The sequence below is a fragment of the Staurois parvus genome, unplaced genomic scaffold, assembly GCF_062004578.1.
Source record: "Staurois parvus isolate SC_StPar_1 unplaced genomic scaffold, SC_StPar_1.0 ptg003682l, whole genome shotgun sequence".
NCBI lineage: Eukaryota > Metazoa > Chordata > Amphibia > Anura > Ranidae > Staurois > Staurois parvus.
The window spans coordinates 1-26,328 of NW_028321478.1; the positions used below are offsets into that span (position 1 = coordinate 1).

At 49.3% G+C, this 26,328-nt stretch overlaps 1 protein-coding gene across 1 annotated transcript in view; it reads left to right on the forward strand.

Moving 5' to 3' along the window:
* The first annotated feature begins 1,450 nt into the window (after positions 1-1,450).
* The window catches only part of LOC149427526 (phosphorylase b kinase regulatory subunit beta-like), a 43,373-nt gene continuing 18,495 nt past the window's right edge, over positions 1,451-26,328 (forward strand). The window contains exons 1-3 of the mRNA XM_089667934.1: positions 1,451-1,539; positions 10,743-10,820; positions 25,821-25,979. Of these exons, the coding sequence (XP_089524060.1) occupies positions 1,512-1,539; positions 10,743-10,820; positions 25,821-25,979 (265 nt within the window). The 5' untranslated portion in view covers positions 1,451-1,511. The remainder of the gene's footprint in view (positions 1,540-10,742; positions 10,821-25,820; positions 25,980-26,328) is intronic.

Below are 26,328 nucleotides of genomic sequence, written 5' to 3' on the forward strand. Positions count from 1 at the left end.
CCCCTTACCTTGGAGGTCAGTGTAGCGCCCCCTTACCTTGGAGGTCAGTGTAGTGCCCCCTTACCTTGGAGGTCAGTGTAGTGCCCCCTTACCTTGGAGGTCAGTGTAGTGCCGCCCCCTTACCTTGGGTGGTCAGTGTAGTGCCCCCTAACCTTGGGAGGTCAGTGTAGTGCCGCCCCCTTACCTTGGGTGGTCAGTGTAGCGCCCCCTTACCTTGGGAGGTCAGTGTAGCGCCCCCTTACCTTGGGAGGTCAGTGTAGCGCCCCCTTACCTTGGGAGGTCAGTGTAGCGCCCCCCTTACCTTGGGAGGTCAGTGTAGCGCCCCCTTACCTTGGGAGGTCAGTGTAGCGCCCCCTTACCTTGGGAGGTCAGTGTAGCGCCCCCTTACCTTGGGAGGTCAGTGTAGCGCCCCCTTACCTTGGGAGGTCAGTGCAGCGCCCCCTTACCTTGGGAGGTCAGTGCAGCGCCCCCTTACCTTGGGAGGTCAGTGCAGTGGCCCCCTTACCTTGGAGGTCAGTGCAGCGCCCCCTTACCTTGGAGGTCAGTGCAGCGCCCCCTTACCTTGGAGGTCAGTGCAGCGCCCCCTTACATTGGAGGTCAGTGTAGCACCCCCTTACCTTGGAGGTCAGTGTAGCCCCCCCTTACCTTGGAGGTCAGTGTAGCCCCCCCTTACCTTGGAGGTCAGTAGCGCCCCCTAAGAATAGGGGCCAAGCAGAGAAGCCTCTCCTTATATTGGTGGTCATTGAAGTGCCCTCTTGCCTTGATGGCCAGTGATGTGCTCTGTTACATTGGTAGTCTACAATATTTACAGACGTTTATTACACATTGAGGTTCAGGTTCAATGAATACTGTCACCTGTGTACTGTGCAATTATATGTTCTTGGCAAATAAAGTAAAACAGAAAGTTTTAGAAGTTCATCAAAATGATAATTAGGAGGTTTCAGAGCTATGACACCCTGTAGAGTCACTTTACATGTCTGCTGCCAAAGGAGATTACGTGACCCCTTCCCCACTGTCATCAGTACAAGGAAATAACTGCAATCTAGGTTATAATTACAACTTTGGGACTACTTTCTTCATTTTACAGCAGGTTTGTGTGTTTTCATCTCTCGACAAAATAATTGCAGCTCTTCTGCGTTTCCTCTGTCCTCTCAGATTTTCCAGCTGGAATTCGGTGGCTTCGGTTTGCAGTTAAAATTTAGCGTGCAGTTTGCTCGGAGCCGGGAGACACTCCATCATTCTGCCACTTCATTTCACAGCTCGCTACAAGTGTACACAGGGAACCAAATTATTCTCCCGACAATGCGGAGCCAGCAGTCATTACTTGACAAAATATTGTCTCTTTAATATTAGAATTACAATAAGCTATTTGCCAGAGTATTGAGCCCAGTCATTCAGTCCTATCCCTTCATAAGAAATGTACGTCTTCTGAAACACAGATGAGTTTGGTGACAAAGTAATCTCGTGTGTTTTATCTTCAGCTCTTCGATGGGATCGAATGTGAATTCCCGATGTTTTTCATCTATATGATCATTGATGGTAAGTTTCATAGTTAGCTTGCGGTTTCTGCAGAAATGGTGCTGAAGTTCAAGCTCTGCTGGCGGTGCCAACTACCTGCGTTCGTTTTCAGCCCAGTCCCTGTAGAGCCTTCTTGGATCCTAAAGTGTTACTAAACCCACAACAGTAAAATCAGTCTGTAGACGCAGGAAAGCATGCTTGTTATACTCACTGTGGAACCTAAGGGGTTAATCCTCTGCATTGTGTAACAAGGCTGATAGATCCTGTCTTCTCTGATCCTCTCCTTCTACTGTCCCCCAACCCATCTGTTGACAGAACAGAATCTTGAAGCTGCACATGCTCAGTTTGGTGTGTATTGCTAGAGAGGTGTTTTGGGGGGAGAGTGCATGTGATAAGCACAGGGCCAGTCAGCACTGTCCAGTCAGAGGGTCAGGGGTCATGCAGCTTCATAGGACAGTGAGAGGAGAATGAAAACTCCTACAAGATTAACTAATGCCCTGCTGGATACTGACAGAAGTCACTAGACTGCATTGTGTAAAAAGGCTGTTTGATCCTGTCTTTTCTTATCCTCCCCTTCTTCTACTGTCCCCAATCCATCTGCTGATAGAACAGAGCCTTGGGGACAAGCTGCACTGAGCATGTGCAGCTTGCCCCCAAGGCTCTGTTTTGGTTTTTTTTGGGGAGAGTGCATGTGATCAGCACAGGTCCAATCAGCGCTGTCCAGACAGAGGGTCAGGGGTTATGCAGCTTCATAGGACAGTCAGAGGAGAATGAAAACCCCACCTGCAAGCTTTAACCAGTGCTTGAACCAAGTCTGCACAAGCTCAGTTTAGTGTGTATTACTAGAATTTTTTTTCTTCTTGGGAGAGTGCACGTGATCAGCACAGGGCCAATCAGTACTGTCCAGACAGAGGCTTGGGAGTCATGCAGCCTCATTGGACAATCAGGGGAGAATGAAAACTCCTTATGCAAGCTTCAACCGGTGCTGTGCTGGACACTGATAGAAGTCACAAGACTGCTATATACTGCTGATGAGAAAATGTATTTAGCAGTTTATATTTACTAAAATAATTGCATTTCCATGTTCTGTGTACTGTGGGGGACCAGATATAGTGAATGCAGGGTCCGGGGAGAGTGGATATAGTGAATGCAGGGTCCGTGGAGAGCAGATATAGTGAATGCAGGGTCCGGGGAGAGCGGATATAGTGAATGCGGGGTCCGGGGAGAGCGGATATAGTGAATGTGGGGTCCGGGGAGAGCGGATATAGTGAATGCGGGGTCCGGGGAGAGCAGATATAGTGAATGCGGGGTCTGGGGAGACCAGATATAGTGAATGCGGGGTCTGGGGAGACCAGATATAGTAAATGCGGGGTCCGGGGAGACCAGATATAGTGAATGCGGGGTCCGGGGTTTAGGAACACTTGAAGCAAAACTAAAACCTTCTATACATTACAGCCAAGGAAGCTGCCATCTTTGCCTGTTTTTGATCTGCAGCTGCCATGCTGGTGAACATGTGATCAGATATGCCACCAACCTTTTGTTAAGTTTGGTTAAGAGCAAAAGCAGACATGACAGTTATCTTTCCCAGCATGCATTGAATGTAACTCTCTTAGGAATTAGTCAAATGGTTCTAAACCTTAGACATGAAATATGAACAAAATATATCCCACTATAGTGTGTACGTGTCTCAATCCAGGGCACCAAGTGTCATTTCTGTCTGCTACTTCGTTTCTCTGCTATCAGCAAGAAACACTTCTGACAAGTTTTCCTGACACCAAGAGAAAAATATTGACTGGGGAGGGACCTCCTGCTGATTGACAACCTCAGCTCTGTTCCTGTGAGCTGTGTGATGGAGGGGGTGTGTCCCTTCCCTCCAATCAGCTATCCGAGCTCTCCTCATTGAGCTCTGCAGTGTGTTTTTTCAGCTCTCCACCCCTCTCCTCCTATGCATTTTGTGGCTCCACCCAGTTGTCAAACCAACGGAGTCCGAAACACTTAACCATGCTCCCCTATGGATTGACGTCATCACCAACCAAAGCTGAGTTGTCAAGCAAGCTGAGGACACCTGGAAGCCACCGCCGCACAAGCCGGGCTACTTGCATTTCAGCTCCTCAAGTGGTTCTGCTAACATCCATCCAGCAGCATCCTGTCCAGCTCCGCACACACTGGCTGCTTGTCTGCCGATCTCTGCCATGGATGACAAGCCCTCCATGGATGACAAGCCCTCCATGGATGACAAGCCCTCCATGGATGACAAGCAGACTCTTTCTTTATAAATGTGAGTGCATTACCTTAAAGATGCCCTTAAAGTGGTTCTAAAGTCTCAAGGTGTTTTACCTTCATGCATTCTATGCGTGAAGTTAAAAAACTGTCTGTGTGTAGCAGCCCCCCCAACACTTACCTGAGCCCCCTCTTCATCCAGCTATGTCCACGAGAGCCTCAGTTCTCTGGGGACTCTCACTCCTTATTGGCTGAGGCCATTGGCTCCTGCTGCTGTCAGGCACAGCCAGTGAGCCAATCAGTAAAAGGAGGGGGTGGGGCGAGGCCGAGCCACGGTTGTTTGTGCATGAATGGACACGCAGAACCGCGGCTCGAGAGCACACCTGCTTGGGTGCCCCCATCACAAGCTGTTTGCTACGGGGGCACCCAACTGAGGGGAGGGACCAAGAGCTCCAGCGGAGGATCCGGGCTGCTCTGTGCAAAACCATTACACAGAGAAGGTAAATATACCGTGTTTGTTATTTTTAAGGAAAAGAAAAAAAAATAAGACTTTAGTATCACTTTAAGCCACGCTTACACAGTTTGCACTCAGATGGAGGCGCCCTCTGTTCTTTCTGTCTTAAATACTCCAGTGATGCCCACCGGCAGGAGGTACGACTTGCGCACTTCAAGGGCAGAGCCCTCCTACACCAGAGCTCAACAAAGCAGTTTTTGTTTCTCTGCAAACTCCCCCAGTTGTATTACATGTTGTCCCTGCAAGTTGATCCATTGATCAAAATAAAGAAACTGTGCAGCGCTAAAATACTGTATACAAAAAATAATTAAAAATAAAATCTATAATACTCAATAATAATCAAATCATCCAGATATTAACATAGTAAATAATAAATATATAAGTGAATAAAACGCTAATTTAGGCTCCAAACATAAATGTGATCATGTAAACAGTCTTTTATCAACAGAAGTATTGCTCTAGTGACATCCAATAAATCCGTGTGACTTAATCTGTGCGAAAGACTGTAAGAATTGCGCACTCACCAGATGCGCATAATATATGCGCAATAAGCTGAATATGAATCTGTAGGGAACCCTTTTAAATGGATCTGCCAGACAGCATGGAACCAGGATCCATCCTCTGGACACAAGCCTCCTCTGCAGCCACGCTTCCACTGGGGTCCTAATGAAATCCTTAGCTCAAGTCTTATGTCTGTCGTTTGCAGAAATTTCTGATGTTGTTTTCCTCCTGTTGCCTCGCTGGCTGCTGCTTGAAGCTATCTCCACGCCTCCGTGTCTCGAGTCCACGAGGTGCTGCTGGAGGAGGGGTGGAGAGGGTGTCCCGATTCATTGATACTGACTTTGATTCAATAGGGTGACAATGCTGTTCATTCTACAGTGAAATTGAATAGCAGCGTTGTCACCTTACGGATAGGTGACAAGTCATTTCAGATTGGCAGTAGGCGTATTAGAGCACTGGACCCGAAATAGGAAAGGTAACACCTTGGACTTGAGTTTTAGAGGCAGCTCTCTGTCAGCCGGGGAAAGCTCAGAGTAGTCAAAGAAATGTATCGCAAGCAAGAGCACCACCGAAATTCTGCAGTAATTCTTTATTTTGTTGTCACTTGTACAAAATCAATAAAAACTAATGGGTTCATAAGAATGATCGGCTTGAGGCAGGGGTGCTCAATCAATCGTCCGTGGAGCCCTCTGATACCTCTTGACCTCAAACTAAATGCAGGAGTTCAGAAAGTGCACCGTCCACAAGATATAATAGAAGTCTATGGCAAAGTGCATGGTCCAGGTAAACCGCAGCATATCAGTGGGAAAGCAGCCTTATGGGGGGGTCAGGACACTGAGGGCTCATTTACAATTCCGGTTTGCAGGACCAGGTGGCCTTTACCCCCTCCCCCCCTCAACCAATAGCAAACCCACCCCATGCTCCAGGGGACCCGTGCGACCTCCCTGTCACATTCTGTTTTACACTTGAACAGAAGGGGCGGCATTTGCAAGAACTGATCTCTCCGTCCGATGTACACAGCCGGTGACCGATCTAGCCACAGCACGCATGTGCGAGGCACGATCCACGAAGGATGTCCTATGATTCCCGCCCGGATCGACGATAGTCCCGCTCGTCCGTCATTTTGCTATTGGCCGGGCAGGAACAGGTTAAATGCTTTCAGCTTTTAAAGCGGAGTTCCACTTTCCTGTCAAAAAATAAAAGTCAGCAGCTACAAAAACTGTAGCTGCTGACTTTTAAAAAAACAGCCACTTACCTGTCCCTCGGTCCGTGGTGTGTCCCCCGCAGCCCGTTTCACCGGCCGTCCTGTATTCCAGGAGGACGGCATCTTCAGTGTGGGCACCCGGCTGTGATAGCTTGCGGCTTCACAGCCGGGTACCCACTGCGCATGTGCGAGTAGCTCTGCGCTTCATGAACGGTCCTGTAGTCTTCTGGGACCTGTCACATGACTACAGGGAGGGAGGACACCTTCCGCTTCCGATCATCTAGGCCAGAGGTTCTCAACCTGTGGGTTGCGACCCCTTTGGGGGTTGAACGACCCTTTCACAGGGGTCCCCTAAGACCATCAGAAAACACATATTTCCCATGTGTAAAGAGCAGCTACTGTGTAGAAAGCAGCTGCTCTGTTGAAAGCAGCTGCTCTGTTGAAAGCAGCTACTCTGTTGAAAGCAGCTACTCTGTTGAAAGCAGCTACTGTGTTGAAAGCAGCTGCTGTGTTGAAAGCAGCTGCTGTGTTGAAAGCAGCTACTGTGTTGAAAGCAGCTACTGTGTTGAAAGCAGCTGCTGTGTTGAAAGCAGCTGCTGTGTTGAAAGCAGCTGCTGTGTAGAAAGCAGCTACTGTGTTGAAAGCAGCTACTGTGTTGAAAGCAGCTACTGTGTTGAAAGCAGCTACTGTGTTGAAAGCAGCTACTGTGTTGAAAGCAGCTACTGTGTTGAAAGCAGCTACTGTGTTGAAAGCAGCTGCTGTGTAGAAAGCAGCTGCTGTGTTGAAAGCAGCTACTCTGTTGAAAGCAGCTACTGTGTTGAAAGCAGCTGCTGTGTTGAAAGCAGCTGCTGTGTTGAAAGCAGCTGCTGTGTAGAAAGCAGCTGCTGTGTTGAAAGCAGCTACTCTGTTGAAAGCAGCTACTGTGTAGAAAGCAGCAGTATTGGAGGTAAAACGACACTCATGAATTATAATTACTGGGTAAATAATTTTATGGTTGGTGGTCACCACAACATGAGGAACTGTATGAAAGGGTCACGGCATTAGGAAGGTTGAGAACCACTGGTCTAGGCGATGGGAGCGGGTACCTGTCAAATTCGGGTACCCGCTCCCCAAAGGTGCCAATCCTTAATGGGGAGTGAGGGAGCAGTCCTTGAAGCGGAACTTCCCCTTTTGGGTGGAGCTCCGCTTTAAATCCTTTTAGAGGTGCCAGTGCCGGGTTTTAGCTGTGAAAGCCAGAGAGGAGACCTGCCCGTGTGTGGTAATACCAGGAACGCCGTGTGTGTTTAGTTCTTGCCCCTGACATTGGATTATTCCTAGAAGCAAGCAATCATCTGTAACCGGCGGCAGCGCTGAACGAGTCTGTTAAACGCATTATTCTGCGTATGAATTTAATTCGATAATGAGCTTGTTTGCGCGTCCTTATTTAGTTACAACACTGAGTGATTGTAAGATGTTAATATTGCACTCCATCTGCTCCCAGCAAATCTCACATCCCTTCCCCGAAATCATTATGTGTAAACAGCGCGGCTCCATGCACCCCCCCCCCCTCCTCGCTAGAAAGACACGACGCCCACATCAAGTGCCGAGCGCTTCCATTGTGCACATTCTAAATGTGTTCTTACATCGAAAGATAAATACCTTATTATGGAACAAAGAACGCAAAAAGCAGGTTTTAAGTTCTGTGTGAAACATTTGCGCACGCGAACGGAAGTCACCTAAGATGTGCTAAACCGCTCACAGGTATAAATCTGAAATCAAGACAGATATTAGAGGCACCAATAAATACAGTTATTCATTTATTTTAAAAAATCATTCAAATAGAAGTAGTACAGTCAAATCATAACATCACGTACATGACGTAGGCTGTCCATACCAGATAGGCCCCCTTCACACGGACGGTCCGATCGGGTCTGCCTGTCAGTTTTTCTCCATCTATGGAGCGGTGGGTGTCAGCGGACATGTGTCTACCGATCCGATCCTGTACACTAAAAGCAGACACATGGGGATCAGTTCCCCATTCGTCCGGCAGATCCCATGACAGAAATGGAGCGGATATAGTGAATGCAGGGTCTGGGGAGAGCGTATATAGCGAATGCAGGGTCTGGGGAGAGCGGATATAGTGAATGCTGGGTCTGGGGAGAGCGGATATAGTGAATGCTGGGTCTGGGGAGAGCGGATATAGTGAATGCGGGGTCCGGGGAGAGCGGATATAGTGAATGCTGGGTCTGGGGAGAGCGGATATAGTGAATGCAGGGTCTGGGGAGAGCGGATATAGTGAATGCTGGGTCTGGGGAGAGCGGATATAGTGAATGCTGGGTCTGGGGAGAGCGGATATAGTGAATGCTGGGTCTGGGGAGAGCGGATATAGTGAATGCGGGGTCCGGGGAGAGCGGATATAGTGAATGCTGGGTCTGGGGAGAGCGGATATAGTGAATGCTGGGTCTGGGGAGAGCGGATATAGTGAATGCGGGGTCTGGGGAGAGCGGATATAGTGAATGCGGGGTCCAGGGAGAGAGGATATAGTGAATGCGGGGTCCGGGGAGAGCGTATATAGCGAATGCAGGGTCCGGGGAGACCAGATATAATGAATGCAGGGTCTGGGGAGAGCGGATATAGTGAATGCAGGGTCCGGGGAGAGCGGATATAGTGAATGCGGGGTCCGGGGAGAGCGGATATAGTGAATGCGGGGTCCGGCGAGAGCGGATATAGTGAATGCAGGGTCCGGCGAGAGCGGATATAGTGAATGCAGGGTCCGGCGAGAGCGGATATAGTGAATGCAGGGTCCGGCGAGAGCGGATATAGTGAATGCAGGGTCCGGGGAGAGCGGATATAGTGAATGCAGGGTCCGGGGAGAGCGGATATAGTGAATGCATGGTCCGGGGAGAGCTGATATAGTGAATGCGGGGTCCGGGGAGACCAGATATAGTGAATGTGGGGTCCGGGGAGAGCGGATATAGTGAATGCGGGGTCCGGGGAGAGCGAATATAGTGAATGCGGGGTCCGGGGAGAGCGAATATAGTGAATGCGGGGTCCGGGGAGAGCGGATATAGTGCATGCAGGGTCCGGGGAGAGTGGATATAGTGAATGCAGAGTCCGGGGAGACCGGATATAGTGAATGCAGGGTCCGGAGAGAGCGGATATAGTGAATGCAGGGTCCGGGGATACCGGATATAGTGAATGCAGGGACCGGAGAGAGCGGATATAGTGAATGCGGGGTCTGGGGAGAGCGGATATAGTGAATGCGGGGTCCGGAGAGAGCGGATATAGTGAATGCGGGGTCCGGAGAGAGCGGATATAGTGAATGCGGGGTTTGGGGAGAGCGGATATAATGAATGCGGGGTCCGGGGAGAGCGGATATAGTGAATGCGGGGTCCGGGGAGAGCGGATATAGTGAATGCGGGGTCCAGGGAGAGCGGATATAGTGAATGCGGGGTCTGGGGAGAGCGGATATAGTGAATGCGGGGTCCAGGGAGAGAGGATATAGTGAATGCGGGGTCCGGGGAGAGCGTATATAGCGAATGCAGGGTCCGGGGAGACCAGATATAATGAATGCAGGGTCTGGGGAGAGCGGATATAGTGAATGCAGGGTCCGGGGAGAGCGGATATAGTGAATGCGGGGTCCGGGGAGAGCGGATATAGTGAATGCGGGGTCCGGCGAGAGCGGATATAGTGAATGCAGGGTCCGGCGAGAGCGGATATAGTGAATGCAGGGTCCGGCGAGAGCGGATATAGTGAATGCAGGGTCCGGCGAGAGCGGATATAGTGAATGCAGGGTCCGGGGAGAGCGGATATAGTGAATGCAGGGTCCGGGGAGAGCGGATATAGTGAATGCATGGTCCGGGGAGAGCTGATATAGTGAATGCGGGGTCCGGGGAGACCAGATATAGTGAATGTGGGGTCCGGGGAGAGCGGATATAGTGAATGCGGGGTCCGGGGAGAGCGAATATAGTGAATGCGGGGTCCGGGGAGAGCGAATATAGTGAATGCGGGGTCCGGGGAGAGCGGATATAGTGCATGCAGGGTCCGGGGAGAGTGGATATAGTGAATGCAGAGTCCGGGGAGACCGGATATAGTGAATGCAGGGTCCGGAGAGAGCGGATATAGTGAATGCAGGGTCCGGGGATACCGGATATAGTGAATGCAGGGACCGGAGAGAGCGGATATAGTGAATGCGGGGTCTGGGGAGAGCGGATATAGTGAATGCGGGGTCCGGAGAGAGCGGATATAGTGAATGCGGGGTCCGGAGAGAGCGGATATAGTGAATGCGGGGTTTGGGGAGAGCGGATATAATGAATGCGGGGTCCGGGGAGAGCGGATATAGTGAATGCGGGGTCCGGGGAGAGCGGATATAGTGAATGCGGGGTCCAGGGAGAGCGGATATAGTGAATGTGGGGTCCGGGGAGACCAGATATAGTGAATGCGGGGTCCGGGGAGACCAGATATAGTGAATGCAGGGTCCGGGGAGAGCGGATATAGTGAATGCAGGGTCCAGGGAGAGCGGATATAGTGAATGCAGGGTCCAGGGAGAGTGGATATAGTGAATGCGGGGTCCGGGGAGAGCGGATATAGTGAATGCAGGGTCCGGGGAGAGCGGTTATAGTGAATGCAGGGTCCAGGGAGAGCGGATATAGTGAATGCAGGGTCCAGGGAGAGCGGATATAGTGAATGCAGGGTCCTGGGTTTAGTAACACTTTATTTGTTTTTAAAGTTCTATACCTGTTGGGGCTGCCATTCACTCCTAAGTTTATAAATAATCATATTTTTTTTTTTTTCATTAATTTTTAGGCGTTTTCCGAGGAAAACCTGAACAGGTGAAAGAATATGAGAGTCTGTTGGACCCGGTACTTTTTCAAGCCTTTGATGGTAATTATATTTCTGTGTCTCTGCTCAGGGGATTTTCCCTCATTTTCTGTTTGGTCCCTGGGAGACAGGAAGTGAGGGGGGTTGGGGGGGGGTATGTGCAACCGGAACCCAGAGATCAATAACATTCTTTATTTTAAGTTTATTGGGGAATCCTCTTTTGAGTTTCGAATATTTTTCCCAATTAACCAAGAACAATGTTTTGGCTGTGGTCGCTTTAGTGTATTTATAGCATGTATCTAGAGAAGACAGAGATTTCCATGACTGAATCCCCCATGTCTCCCCGTGCTCGTGTGCAAAGGTGAACGCACACGTCGGTGTTGCACGCGTACAAACGGTGATTGTCCCACACATATGAGGTATTTACCACAAATATCAGATCATGGACAGTAATTCTAGCACCAGACCTCCTGTGTAGCTATAAAGTGGTAACCTGTAAAGGCTTTTAAAACGTGGCCTATAGATAACATTTGTCGTTTGTCGCCGTTGCACGGGCATGCGCAATTTTGCAATGCGACATGTTTGGTATCACTCAGCATAACATCATCTTTTTAATGTGTTTGAAAAAGTGCTGCACAAATACCATGTGATATAAAAAAAATTGCAACACCCATCATTTTATTCTCTAGGGCCTCTGCTTTAAAAATATATACAGACGCACCTCGGTTTGCGAATTTAATGCGTTCTCCGGGACGCTTTGTATTGCGAAAAATTCATAAACCGAAACGCGGTTTCCCATAGGAATGCATTAAAAACCAATTAATACGTTCTGGTCACTGTCACTATAGATCATGGCCGCTTCTTAGATGTAATTACCAACTTTTTTTTTCTTCCCTTTAGCTCAGAGAATCAGCTGTCACTTAACCCCCCCCCCCCCCCCCCCAACCCTCCCAGCTAAAAGAAAGTTTCCTTTTACTTTATTTCCCCAGTTAAAAGAAACAACATTGTTTCACTTTCCCCAGAGCTAAATGATACTTTGTTTCTTTTATCTAGGGAAACAAACTAAAAGGAAATGTTTCCTTCAAGTTTGATTCCCACGATAAAAGAAACAAAGTACCATTTAGCTCCTGGAAAGTGACAGCTAATTCTGTGAGCTATAGTGAAGAAAAAAAAAAAGCTGGCAGTTGCATTTAAAAATCGGCACCGACATACACTTCGTATTGCGAAAAAAATTTGTAAACCGAGGCATTATTTTCAATGGATTTTCATTCGTAAACCGAAAATTATGTTAACCGAGACATTCGTAAACTGAGGTACGCCTGTATGATGTTTGGGGATTCTAAGTAATCTTCTAGCAAAACAATATAATTTAAATTTTTTTTTTTTTTTAACCACTTCCCATTTGGCCCATTTATATAAATGGCCGGACGGGAGCAGTGCAGTGGCGGGTTGACGTTCATAAACGGCGCCTGCCTTTTTAACCTGTGCGTTCTTCCTGGTGTGAGGTCCCCATCCGGTGTATGTCACATTTACCAGCTCCTTTCTTTCCTGAATGAACACAATAAGTGATTAGTACAGATCGCTCACGATGTTCATTCATAATTGCAATTCTATGCATAAAGCAAAGAAAACTGTTTTGTGTTTTTTTTTTGGTTTTTAGGGCGGGGGGGGTGGGGCCTGTCACGTTGGTTCAAATGAATGGGCTCTTGTGCCCGTGTAAAACGTGGCCCTCACGGCCGCATAGGTGTAAACTGAGGGGTAAATAAGGGATAACGTGAATGCGTGACACCAATAAAAAAACTGTATATGGTGAAAAAAACTTTCTATTGACAATTTTATATATATTTAACATTAGCGCAGCACCAATTATTATTATTTTTCACTGAGTATTGTTCCATTTTGGTATATGGTAAGGTGTTAGCAGCTTTTTTTTTTTTTTTTTTTTTTATAAATTAAGCACCTAGAGCACGGGAGGACTACATGGGTAAAAGCTGGACATAGATGCTTTCTTTTTAACCCCCCTGGCGGTATTCCCGAGTGTCGCTCCGGGTAAAGCTTCAGCACCACAAGCGGTGACCCCCCCGAGCTACACTCGGGAATACACTGCAGCGTTGCTCCGGGGTCTCTTCTTCACTTACCATGTCCTGCGCTCCCACGATGTCCCCCCTGCAGTGTCCCCTGCAATGTCCTCCGGCCGATGCCGGCATCTGTCTTCTGGCTTCCGTTCCCTGCGACGTCAGGACGTACGGGAGACGGAACGGCGGAAATGTAGAAATTTTAAAAAGTGACATTCACTAAAATTACTAAAATCACATAGTATAACATTCCTGCATCAAACCATTTCACATACATTTTGTCCCGAGTGCTTTGTCCGGCGCCCTGCCTGCATTTTTACTGTTCTTTCTGCCTGGAAACTGAGAAACGTCCATGGCGTCCAAAAAGCGTCCCTTTAGGTCAGACGCGGTTTTAGACCGGCTAGAGAACAGCGATAGTAAATCAGAACCACTTGCAGAATTGAGTGATAATGATTGGTGGGGGAAATTCCTCATCAGACACTGAAAACGATTCTGCGACTGAGCTCAGCGATGTGCGAACTTGGCGCTCTATTTCACATTTCAGTGTTTTTGGTTTGATTATATTATTGAATTATATTTATTATTATTATATTATTATTTTTTAGGATTATTTATTATATTATAATTTATGATTTCGTGTTTCAAATCTTATCCTACCCGGGATGTTTACTAGACTCTTGTTCAGACAGATTTCAGTGAGTTATTCCTAAATATTACAGGCCTACAATAAAAAAAACAACATATTTCCATGCAAAGAAACGTACCGCTTTGAGCACAGAAATATGGACATAATCAGACCGCTAGGGAGGCTACAAAAGAAAATCAAGTGGATTCCTCCATCCACACATGTGAGGTGGGGGGAGAAATCCTCCCCGCTGTGCCATTGTATTCTGACAGTTGGACTCCTCTGCAGCCGGCTGATCAAGAAAAAATTCCAACAGTGGCCAATTGGCAGAAATTAATAGTTGGATTGAATTCTTTCGAGGGGGATCGGTCGTAGATAGATTGAAATTTGGCCTGCCCCTGTTGAACAGGCCTCATTTCGATGCATCTATGGACAGCTTAACCCCTAAAAACAAAGAAAACATCCCGCAGAAGTCATTGTGCAGCCCTCTGGGGTTCCTTCATCTCATACATAATATATAAATATGTATCTTTTGGATCTGGTACGCACATTCTGCACACACACTGCCAGCATTACACCTGGTGCCCCCTCTTGCACTAGCGATCTGGATTTTTTTGTGTGCGTTTCCGATCTCACACAGTGAAAATGAGGGCATTTGAGCTGTTCATTTAAATGTTTCCTATTCAGGGCACTTATTCTCTGGCATTCTCCATCACGAGGTGTTTTTTTGTTAGGTGTAAATAAATAGGCGAGCGGCATCTAAAGCTCTGATTATAAATGGAAGATTACTCGTGTGAGCTGCTTGAAGCTGCTTACAGCGCGGAACCTTCCATTGTGCGTCTCAGAGGGGGATAAAACAAGTCGGGCGCTCCTTGGCGACTCTCTCAGAACACGCTCTCCGGTTCTATTCTAAGAACGTTCCACACCTGGCCTCGGGCATGCAAAACGGGCTGTGTGATGTTCCGTCGTGTCTCTGGAGAAGTGAGGGATGCAGATCCTGCAGGGTGTGAAGTCTCCTCTCCATTATAATACACAGATGTGTGGGACATCAAACGTTCAGTCATTGTGTTGCGCTTGGAGATGGTGGTAGCATCCAGAGTGAGACATGGGCAGTGCAGTGGCTAACCCCCAGTTCACAGCTGTGCGGGTGGGGGCGCTGCGGATCTGCACAAAAATTTGTGCAGCCGCACCACCCGCACAAAGAATTGCGGCCCCGCGGGCGGGTGCCATTAGTTCTAATGGCACGCCGCCCGCACTGGGAAACGCAACCGTACTGAGAACCGAGGTTCCCGTGTGAGCTGCATTTTCTAAAGAAGTGCAGGGACTTCTTCCCTGCGTGTCACGGGAGTCCATTCCAATCAAAGCCTATGAGGAGAGAGCTGGCCACGTTAACCGGTGCTCTGCTGGACGCTGATAGAAGTCATAAGACTGCTATATAGTGCTGATGAGAAAAGGGATTTAGCAGTTTATATTTACTAAAATAATTGCATTTCCATGTTCTGTGTACTGTGGGAGACCATATATAGTGAATGCGGGGTCCGGGGAGAGCGGATATAGTGAATGCGGGGTCCGGGGAGAGCGGATATAGTGAATGCAGGGTCCAGGGAGAGCGGATATAGTGAATGCAGGGTCCGGGGAGAGCGGATATAGTGAATGCGGGGTCCGGGGAGAGCGGATATAGTGAATGCGGGGTCCGGGGAGAGCGGATATAGTGAATGCGGGGTCCGGGGAGAGCAGATATAGTGAATGCAGGGTCCAGGGAGAGCGGATATAGTGAATGCGGGTTCCGGGGAGAGCGGATATAGTAAATGCAGAGTCCGGAGACAGCGGATATAGTGAATACAGGGTCCGGGGAGAGCGGATATAGTGAATGCAGGGTCTGGGGAGAGCGGATATAGTGAATGCGGGGTCCGGGGAGAGCGGATATAGTGAATATAGGGTCCAGGGAGAGCGGATATAGTGAATGCGGGGTCCGGGGAGAGCGGATATAGTGAATGCGGGGTCCGGGGAGAGCGGATATAGTGAATGCGGGGTCCGGGGAGAGCAGATATAGAGTAAATGCGGGGTCCGGGGAGAGCGGATATAGTGAATGCGAGGTCCGGGGAGAGCGGATATAGTGAATGCCGGGTCCGGGGAGAGCGGATATAGTGAATGCCGGGTCCGGGGAGAGCGGATATAGTGAATGCGGGGACCGGGGAGAGCGGATATAGTGAATGCGGGGTCCGGGGAGACCGGATATAGTGAATGCGGGGTCCGGGGAGACCGGATATAGTGAATGCCGGGTCCGGGGAGAGCGGATATAGTGAATGCGGGGTCCGGGGAGAGCATATATAGTGAATGCGGGGTCCATGGAGAGCGGATATAGTGAATGCAGGGTCCGGGGAGAGCGGATATAGTGAATGCAGGGTCCGGGGAGAGCAGATATAGTGAATGCGGGGTCCGGGGAGAGCGGATATAGTGAATGCAGGGTCCGGGGAGAGCGGATATAGTGAATGCAGGGTCCGGGGAGAGCGGATATAGTGAATGCAGGGTCCGGGGAGAGCGGATATAGTGAATGCGGGGTCCGGGGAGAGCAGATATAGTGAATGCGGGGTCCGGGGAGAGCGGATATAGTGAATGCAAGGTCCAGGGAGAGCGGATATAGTGAATGCGGGGTCCGGGGAGAGCAGATATAGTGAATGCGGGGTCCGGGGAGACCGGATATAGTGAATGCGGGGTCTGGGGAGAGCGGATATAGTAAATGCAGAGTCCGGAGACAGCGGATATAGTGAATACAGGGTCCGGGGAGAGCGGATATAGTGAATGCAGGGTTCGGGGAGAGTGGATATAGTAAATGCAGGGTCCGGGGAGAGCGGATATAGTGAATGTGGGGTCCGGGGAGAGCGGATATAGTGAATGCGGGGTCCGGGGAGAGCGGATATAGTAAATGCAGAGTCCGGAGACAGCGGATATAGTGAATACAGGGTCCGGGGAGAGCGGATATAGTGAATGCAGGGTTCGGGGAGAGTGGATATAGTAAATGCAGGGTCCGGGGAGAGCGGATATAGTGAATGTGGGGTCCGGGGAGAGCGGATATAGTGAATGCGGGGTCCGGGGAGAGCGGATATAGTGAATGCGGGGTCCGGGGAGAGCGGATATAGTGAATGCGGGGTCTGGGGAGAGCAGATATAGTGAATGCGGGGTCCGGGGAGAGCGTATATAGTGAATGCGGGGTCCGGGGAGAGCGGATATAGTGAATGCGAGGTCCGGGGAGAGCGGATATAGTGAATGCCGGGTCCGGGGAGAGCGGATATAGTGAATGCCGGGTCCGGGGAGAGCGGATATAGTGAATGCGGGGTCCGGGGAGAGCGGATATAGTGAATGCTGGGTTCGGGGAGACCGGATATAGTGAATGCCGGGTCCGGGGAGACCGGATATAGTGAATGCCGGGTCCGGGGAGACTGGATATAGTGAATGCCGGGTCCGGGGAGAGCGTATATAGTGAATGCGGGGTCCGGGGAGAGCGTATATAGTGAATGCGGGGTCCAGGGAGAGCGGATATAGTGAATGCGGGGTCCGGGGAGAGCGGATATAGTGAATGCCGGGTCCGGCGAGAGCGGATATAGTGAATGCAGGGTCCGGCGAGAGCGGATATAGTGAATGCGGGGTCCGGGGAGAGCGGATATAGTGAATGCAGGGTCCGGGGAGAGCGGATATAGTGAATGCGGGGTCCGGGGAGAGCGGATATAGTGAATGCGGGGTCCGGGAGACCAGATTTTCTAGTGCGGGCGTCGTGCCCACACAGATGTGAACCTAGCGTGAAGGATCCTATTGTGTCCTTGCAGCTGCTGGTGGGGAGGAGAGAAGGGAAGCTGGGGGCACAAGGGAGGGAGCCTGGGCAGTAGGGAGAAATGTATGTTGCACAGGGAAGGGTGATCGATGCGGCGGGGTGGCAATTACTGGAACCGATCCCCTGTATGACTCTCTCTGCAGCAGCTTAAAGCCAGCGGGAGGAGAGAAAGCTAACTTTCAGCTGCTACAGAGAGAGCCATACAGGGGATCTGTTCCAGTAATTGCCCCCTTGCTGTGCCGATCACCCTTCCTGTCCATATCCAATTCACTCAGCTGCCTGGGCCCCCCTGCTGGCCTGGGTCCTGTACTGGAGGACTGGTGGTACCCCGTTATCCGCGGCCCTGTTTGTCCATACTGATAGCTGTTTGTTTGGCATCCCATCTGCCATGTATTATTATTACTCTCTGAAAGATGTCAGCATGCTCCGGCTTTCCCCTGACCAGCTGCAATGTTTCTATTATGTGTTATTCATGCGCTGTGCGGTTGGAATCGCACTCCCGCAGCATTGTGCTCCATTATTCCTGTCTTTTGATGAATATTCCACTGCTGACACTTGATAATACATAGCACGATTCACTCTGTCTGCACTTGTCATGGTTTGTTTCAATTTTTAATGTATATGTAATGTTCTTTGCGCTGCCTTCAGGGGGAAGACTGCAAACATTGGCTGCAGACAAGCTGGTCTTCCTTTACACTGTATTTAACCATTAAAGCCAACTTGCATTCATTTCTTTTTTTTTTTTTGTCTCGGACGGAGCGAAGAAATGTTGACACCGGTCAGATGTCTAGCTTTTAGTACTCTGTGCGAGTTCCCCACACTTCCTGTTCCAGTAACGCACCCCCCTATCCGGAAATTTCAGATCACACAGGGGTGTATTTACCACAAGGCAAACAAGGCTTTTGCCTAGGGCGGCATTTCTCAGGGGGGGGGGGGCGGGGGGGGGGCAGCACTTCCCCTTGGAAGAAGGGATGGAAGAAGGGACACACGCGGCATAGGAACCAGGTGGGTTCCGAGAGATGATGTGGGTTTCATGATGGTGTATGCACAGCCCGACTCTCATTCCTGGGGATGTCCGGAGCTGTGAAGGTGAGTGTCTTTCTCTCTCTCTTGCCATGGGAGATGGTGGCTTTTGTATGGGGGGCAACCCCACGCTTGGCCCATCCCCCAGCCCTGCCCCCAACCATGCCCTCTTAAAACTTTTACATTTTTCTTTAGAATAAAGAGTCCAAAATAAAAAACTGTATACAGTAATGTATATCCCAGCTCCCCTGTACTCCATTATAGTGATATGACATGTATACAGTACTTACTCCTCGAATCCCCCGCGGCGGTGGAGAAGGGTGTCTCCTCTCAGCGGAGGAGAGCGGACCTCTCCTGCACCTGTCCCCTCAGAGGCGGTGCCAAAGAAGCTGGAAACCGGAACTCTGCTTCACAATGAGGCTTGGAGCACAGCCGCTCCATCATCTGTGCTCGCCGCTAAAGAATTTCTCCTCGAATTGGGCGAGCGGCTTTATCAAGCCCTGATGTAGGCACTTGGATTGGAAAGGTCTTTCTGAAAGGGGAGAGGTTGGACCTCCAGTGCCGATGTACTGCAGTTCTGGCAGCTAGTAGAATGAAGTCCTCTTTGCCAGTAGAATTGAGCCTATGACCAAGGAGAGAGAGAGTTCCAGCAGCCTCAGGGATGACCCGTGACTTGATAAGTCCAATCCTCGCCGACTCTTCTCCGCCTTCAACTCTCTACTCTCGCCACCCCCACCTCCACCCAGCACCTCACTCACTGCCCTTGAGATTGCCAATCACTTCAAAAACAAGATTGACACAATTCGCAAGGACATTGTCGCAACTCACGCCCTCTCAACCCGTCCCCTCTCACACAGCTACCCCCTTATCCCCCCTCCCCCTCGACATAACCCACAGGGACTTCGTCGCTGCTCAAACTCTCTCCAACCCCCTTCCCCCTCACTCAGCTACCCCCTCATCACCCCTCTCCCACGGCCCCACTACTGCTCTGACCTCCTCTTCCACCCCACCCTACATTCCTCATACTGAAGCTCCCCAACACTCCGCACCTTTGACCTTACTACCATCGAGGAAGTCTCCAAGATCCTCTCTGATGCCCGCCTCACCACCTGCTCCCTCGACCCTATCCCCTCACAACTCCTACGACCTCCCTCCCCCTCCATCCTACGCTCCCTCACCCACATCTTCAATCTCTCCCTCTCCTCCGGCACTTTCCCTTCCCCTCTGAAACATGCACACATCACCCCCATACTTGAAAAGCCCTCCCTGGACCCCAATGACCCGAACAACCTCAGACCCATCTCCCTGCTCCCCTTTACATCTAAACTCCTCGAGCGCCTAGTCTACACCCGCCTATGCTCTCACCTCAACGACAACAACCTCCTCGATCCCCTACAGTCCGGCTTCCGTCCCCTACACTCCACCGAAACTGCCTTACTCAAACTTTCCAACGACCTGCTAACCGCTAAAGCTATTGGCCACTATTCAGTGCTCCTACTCCTTGACCTCTCTGCGGCCTTCGACACAGTCCACCACCCCCTCCTCCGCAAAAAACTACACTCCCTCGGCCTCAGAGATTCTGCTCTCTCCTGGCTCTCATCCTACCTTTCACAACGCTCCTTCAGCGTTACCTATAATGCTACCACCTCCCTCTCACTCCCCATCTCTGTTGGGGTCCCTCAAGGCTCTGTCCTCGGGCCCCTTCTCTTCTCCATCTACACCTCCTCCCTCGGCCAACTCATACACTCTCACGGCTTCAACTACCACCTCTATGCCAACGACACACAAATCTATCTCTCAACCCCCCACCTCACCCCCTCGGTATCCGCCCGAATCACACACCTGTTGAGCGACATATCAGACTGGATGTCGCTCCACTTCCTTAAACTGAACCTCTCCAAAACAGAGTTTCTTGTTTTCCCCCCAGCCCGGACACCACCCCCCATTGACTTCTCTATCACATCGAACAATGCTACCATCAAACCCGCCCCGCAAGCCAGAGTACTTGGTGTCATTCTGGACTCCAACCTATCCTTCCAGCCCCAAGTCCAGTCTTTAACAAACTCGTGCAGACTCCACCTCCGCAACATCGCCAAAATCCGCACGTTCCTAACCCCAGAAACCACTAAACAGCTCATCCACTCCCTCATCATATCACGACTCGACTACTGCAACTCCCTCCTCACTGCCCTGCCTCGCCGCTGGCTATCCCCGCTTCAGACGATCCTGAATACGGCTGCCAGACTCATTCACCTTTCCAACTGCTCCGTCTCCGCCACCCCCCTCTGCCAATCCCTCCACTGGCTTCCGATTGCGCAACGGATCAAATTCAAAATCCTAACGCTGACGTACAAAGCTGTCCACCATACTGCCCCGAACTACATCACTGGCCTAATATCCAAGTACCGCCCAGCACGCACACTCCGATCCTCACAAGACCTCCTTCTCTCTAGTTCCCTGGTCTCCTCCTCCCATGCCCGCCTCCAGGACTTCTCCAGGGTGTCACCCATCCTCTGGAACTCCCTGCCCCTACCCATCAGATTATCACCTACTCTCCTCTCCTTTAGGCGCACCCTGAAAACCCATCTCTTCAGGGAAGCCTACCCCACCCCCTGCTAACTTGACCGACCTCCTCCACTCCTCCTACCACTCCATCCCCCACAGCTATCTCCTCCACCATCCCCTCCCTCCTAGATTGTAAGCTCGAAAGAGCAGGGCCCTCGAACCCCTCATGTTTTGCATTGTATTGGTATTGTTCTGTCACATGTTCTGTCCCCCTCTGTAATGTACAGCGCTGAGTGAACTATTGGCGCGTTATAAATACTGTATAATAATAATAAGCAATGAAGATCCATGACCAAAAGGGTAATACCGGAGGTCAGGACCACCAGAGATGTAATATGGTCCCTCTCCTTTGCTCTACGCAAGCACTGGGTAAAGAGAAATCTTTTCTCCCTGGTGGAGGGGCAATTATATCGGCACATCACAATGTTGCAGTCGTGTGTGTGAAAAGGTACCTGTTTTGAGGAGATTATCCTCAGTAATTGACAGTTCAAATCCCTTTCCTGAGCAGAGATGTAGTAATGTGTGAAGAACACTCCTGATTCAAGAGAATATTTGTGCGATTAGATGGATCGGCGTAGAATCTCAAAGGGTAAAATATTCCTCGTCCCTTTTACCAAAAATAGAAGAGCCAACATCTGACAAAGGAGCTGTGATCCACAATTAGAGCATGTCTTCGTTATCAGAGAGAAACTCTTACTAGACCAACAGAAAGCCAGGGCTGTCTTATCGCATGGGCAGCCCTGGGCACTGTCTTCCCCTGCAGTTCCTTCCTCCCCATCGAAGAGAATCGCATGTGGACAGAGCGGGTGATGAGTGCGTGGGTGGGGGAAAAAACTGGAACTGACCACCTGAGTGGCTCTAAAAGCAGCAGCTGAAAGCCTGCATCTCCTCCCTCCCGCCAGCTTTCAGCTGCTGCAGGGAGAGCCAGAAACAATTGGTTCCAGTAATTTCCCCCACCCGCCACACTGACCACCCCTTCTTGTCAACTATCATTTTCCCTACCCCCCGCAGCCCGGGCCTTACTGTGTGCCCCCTTCCCCCAAGCGCTGCCAGCTTCCTTTCTCTCCAGCCTGCAGCTACAGTCCCACAGGACGATCTTCAGGATGGAGAGCAGGGGAAGGGCCTGGTAAATGTCATGTATCAACTCCTTCCTTTTCTAAATGAACACAATGAGTGATTAGTACCAATCATGGTGTTCATTCATAACTGTGTTTACTATGCTTCAGTTTATGGATGAACAGCAGCCTCAGTCTAATGTTCATGCATCTGCAGAGAGGGACTGGGGAATGTTTTCTCAGTTCCTTCCTCTGACATCTCAACAGTGTAATGAAAAAAATGTAAAAGTTCTAAAAAAAAATCTTAAAAAAAATCAGGCTAACATTTTGTAATAAAAATCACACCCACTGTTTGCCGCGATGCGCTATGCACACCACAGGTCACCTTCTCCCTGGTAGGGGCCCCAGTGCATTACTTTGCCCAGAGCTCCATTGTGCTATTAAGGTAGCAGTTGGGAAAGCCAGGTTCCCTAATATAGGTGTCATGGGGCTTATGTAGGAGAAGAGTTGAGTCTGCTTAAGAAGTGAATCCCATGCCCAAAGATGGGGGAGGTACACATATCTTTAGGGCAGAATAGGAGGGATAGTGCCCTGGAAGTAAAGGTGTTAAGGTTGTCTCTAGGTTGACTCCAGGTGGGGGAGTCCTAGATCCCCTAAGATGTTGTATTGAAGGTAAAGGGGAGAGTGCTCCCAGATATAGGTATTAAAAAAAAAAAGTCAAAGTAACATATCTACTGTATTTTAATCAAAGCTGTACAATCTTGCCAGGTATTTGGGTGGACTACTCTCTAAGTCTTCGCATTTCATCTTTTAAAGGGCCCTTAATTTAGAGCAGCGGTCTCCAAACTGCAGCCTGGGCTTTTATCTGGCCCTTGGGGCTGTATTTCAACCACTGATTTCATCCACTGATACCAACAATGGGATATAGTTTCCCCCACTGACACCAATGAAGGGGCACAATTCACAATTCCTCCCAATGGTACCAATGGGACACAATTCCTCCCAATGACACAGTGGGGCCCAATGACACCAATCATGGGGCATAATTCCGCCCAAGGGCACCAACGATGTGGCACAATTCCCCCCAAAGACACCAACCATGGGGCCCAGTGACACCAACAATGGGGCACAATTCCTCCCAATCACGCCAACAATGGGGCGCAATTCTTCCCATTGACATCAACAATGGGGCATTATTTCTCCCAGAGACACCAAAGATCAGACATTGTCTAATCCCGCTGACATTGAGACCTTTTCTACTTCCAATAGCCACAGTCCTGCACCCCTAAAGTCTGAAGGACATTAAACTGGCCCTTTGTGCAGAAAGTTTGGAGACCCCTGATTTAGGCCAAAGGATCTACTTGTATGTATACACCCAAGTATTTAATTGAACCATTGGTCCAAAGGAACAGAAAGAAAGTATAAAAGAACAGTTGTTCAGTGGAAGGAAGAATTACATTTAGAGGGTTTGATTTGTATTTGCTTTAAAATTGTTCAATTGGACAAATTGATAGAATTCTTTCAATATTGGGGGAAAGCTTTTCTGGGATTTGAGAGACAGAGCAGTATATCATCCATATAGAGGCTTTGTAAAGTGTCCTCCTACCATGAAGCCTTGAATTGTTGGATTTGCCCTTGCAAGATCGTTAATGTGTACAGGATTGGAGATAAAGGACAGGCATGTCACATCCTATTATGAGTAACAACCGGGCTTGACAAGGAGACATTAACCCTGACATGAGTCGAGGGGTTGTCATATAGTGCCCTGATCTTCTCCAGGACGGAGGAGTAATACCTATGTGCCGGAGGGTAGCAATGAAAAATTCCAAGTCAAGGCAGTTGAACCCCTTCTCGTAACAGAAGACATAAAGAATGGTTACAGTATGTTTTATAGCTTTGTCCATGAGGAAGATTGTGTGGATGTCATTACATGCTTCTCTAAGTTTGGCAAATACTCAGGTCAATATTTATGAAAAATATTGGGTGATGGCACACAGTGTGAGGTATCTTCTCTCTACCTCGGGAGCTGGGAGATGTGGGCTTCCAGAGCCTGGACAAGTGGCAGATATTTCAGTAATGGTAGTTTTGAGGATTGGTGAAAAGATGTATTTAAATTGTTTGTAGATGGTGCCCATAGATCCGGCTTGACCTGGACTCTAAGGCCTCATGCACACTGGGCATTTTAAAAACGTTGGTAACGGTAGCTGTATAAAGTCACATTAAAAACGCATTTTTTTTGCGTATTTTATCATTTTTGCTTTTAACTGTGTTTTTCTGCATTAGCATTTTTAAAAATGTTGGCTCAAAAACCCCCGTTTGATGTGTTTTACCACTTTTACCAGCGTTAGAGCAGTTTTACAGCTGAAAAAAAAACTCCTCTTGACACCCACTAGTTCTGGGGGGTTTTTCCAGCCATAAAACTCCCTTGCCAAAACCGCTGATTAAAGCCGAAAGCACATAGGATAACATTCTGGGGAGTTGACTGGCTGTAGAAAAAAACACCATAAGCCAAAAACAGCCACTGTAAAAACGCCCCGTGTGCAGGAGGCCTAAAAGTAATTTTTTCAGTTGACTTTGTGTGAAAATCCTCAGCCAAAAAGAACCTGCAATAACTAGAGGAAATGCGGACCAACCACCATAAGAAGTTAGTGATCGGCTTCGGGATCCAGAAACCACTTCTTGATGCGTTTCACTGGGACTTAGCCATGACTATGGCTAAACTCAACAGAAGTTACCTCTGTGACCAAGCCCCGGAGGGTGAGTGGGGCGAAACGCGTCAGTGGGATGGCCAGTACAGAGACTGAGGTCATTCTTCTACATTGGACTCCTGGTGGTTGAGCAGCATCCATCCCTTCACTTGTATTGGCTGACACTGGAATCGCTCAGACTCGTGTTCTCGTCTTTTCATTGGGTGAGGTGATCCTTTTCCTTACATCCATAGCTTGCAGCGCTCCAAAAGGTATTTTTTTCACTACAAACACGATGGATGGCGTGGTTTCTTGGCAGAGGCATGTAGGCTGAAGCCAGTCCCAACTTACAAGTCATGTTGGCTGGTTGGGAGAGCAGCATTTCCTCTATTTACTGCATCCATCGCTCTGAATGGACATGCTGACCGCCTCCACCCATTCATTCCTGTGGATCAAAACAAAGGCCAAAAAGAGTACCTGCATCCAATCAGATGCAGGCCCTGTTCAGGTATTCTGACAACCGCGGGTTCTGGCTGTCAGAACACAGTAGCCAGCAATGCAGCTTTGGCCATCCACGCTGTTTAGTAAGGATGGAAGAATCTTGGCTTGTATGGCCAGCTTCATTGTTTTGAAGATCAGAAAACAAAGAACTAAAGATGCACCGATACCCTTTTTTGATCGGCACGTACCGATACTTTACGGTGCGATTTACATCAATACATGTATGGGCGCAAATTGTACCGCAAAGAATAGCATGCGATTTGAACAGGAATGCAATCCCTGTCCAAATGGCATGCAGTTTCCCCACTGCTCCTGTGTGAACCCAGGCTTGTCATAGTTCATAATGTCAGAGTTCACACAGGAGCTGTGCCGGACACTTCCCTACGCCGGTTCCACACTGTCACAGTGCGGCTTTCTCTCCCCTCAGTGCAGAGTTGACAGTACGGGCTGGATGGCTTTTGATTGGTCAGCATCGCCATATTGTAAAGTGCTGAGCAAACTGTTGGTGCTATATAAATCCTGTATAATAATAATAAGACAACCTGAGGGAAGACACAGTACCCAGTTCCTTGGGAATGACAGGTTTGAATATTCAGCGAGCCTACAAAAACGGTGGTATCCTTTATAAAAAAAATGTTTTATAGTTCCCTTGTATATTTTCATCTATTCTGAGGATTGATCTATTTCTCTTTATTTCTTGTAGGGTGTCCTGTTGTCCCAGAATATTACCATGTTCCAGCAGATTTTGTGGAGGCTGAGAAACTTAACTGGAACAGCCAGAAAAGATTTCCGAGCAACTGTGGCCGGGACGGCAAGCTCTTCCTATGGGGACAAGCGCTGTACATCATCGCTAAGTTGCTGGGTAAGTCACAGGATGCACAGTCCTTTGCCAGATCACGGCAAAGCTGGCATTTTGTTTGGCTGCGTACAGGATGGATTTTTCTTTCACCAATCACTTTTTTTTTTTCTTAATCTGACCTTGATACATAGGCCAGAACACCAGAACATGGTTGCCCAGTGCAGGCAAACATGCAGGGGCGTCCCTAGGGTTGGTGTCACCCGGTGCGGTAACACTTGGTGACAACCCCCCGACGATCCCCGCAGAATGGATCGGACTCCGATCCATTATGCTCCCCAATCCGCAGATCCGATCCATCCTGCGAGGATTGCCGGCTTGCTTTACAACTTACCTTTTTGTGGAGTGGGTCCGG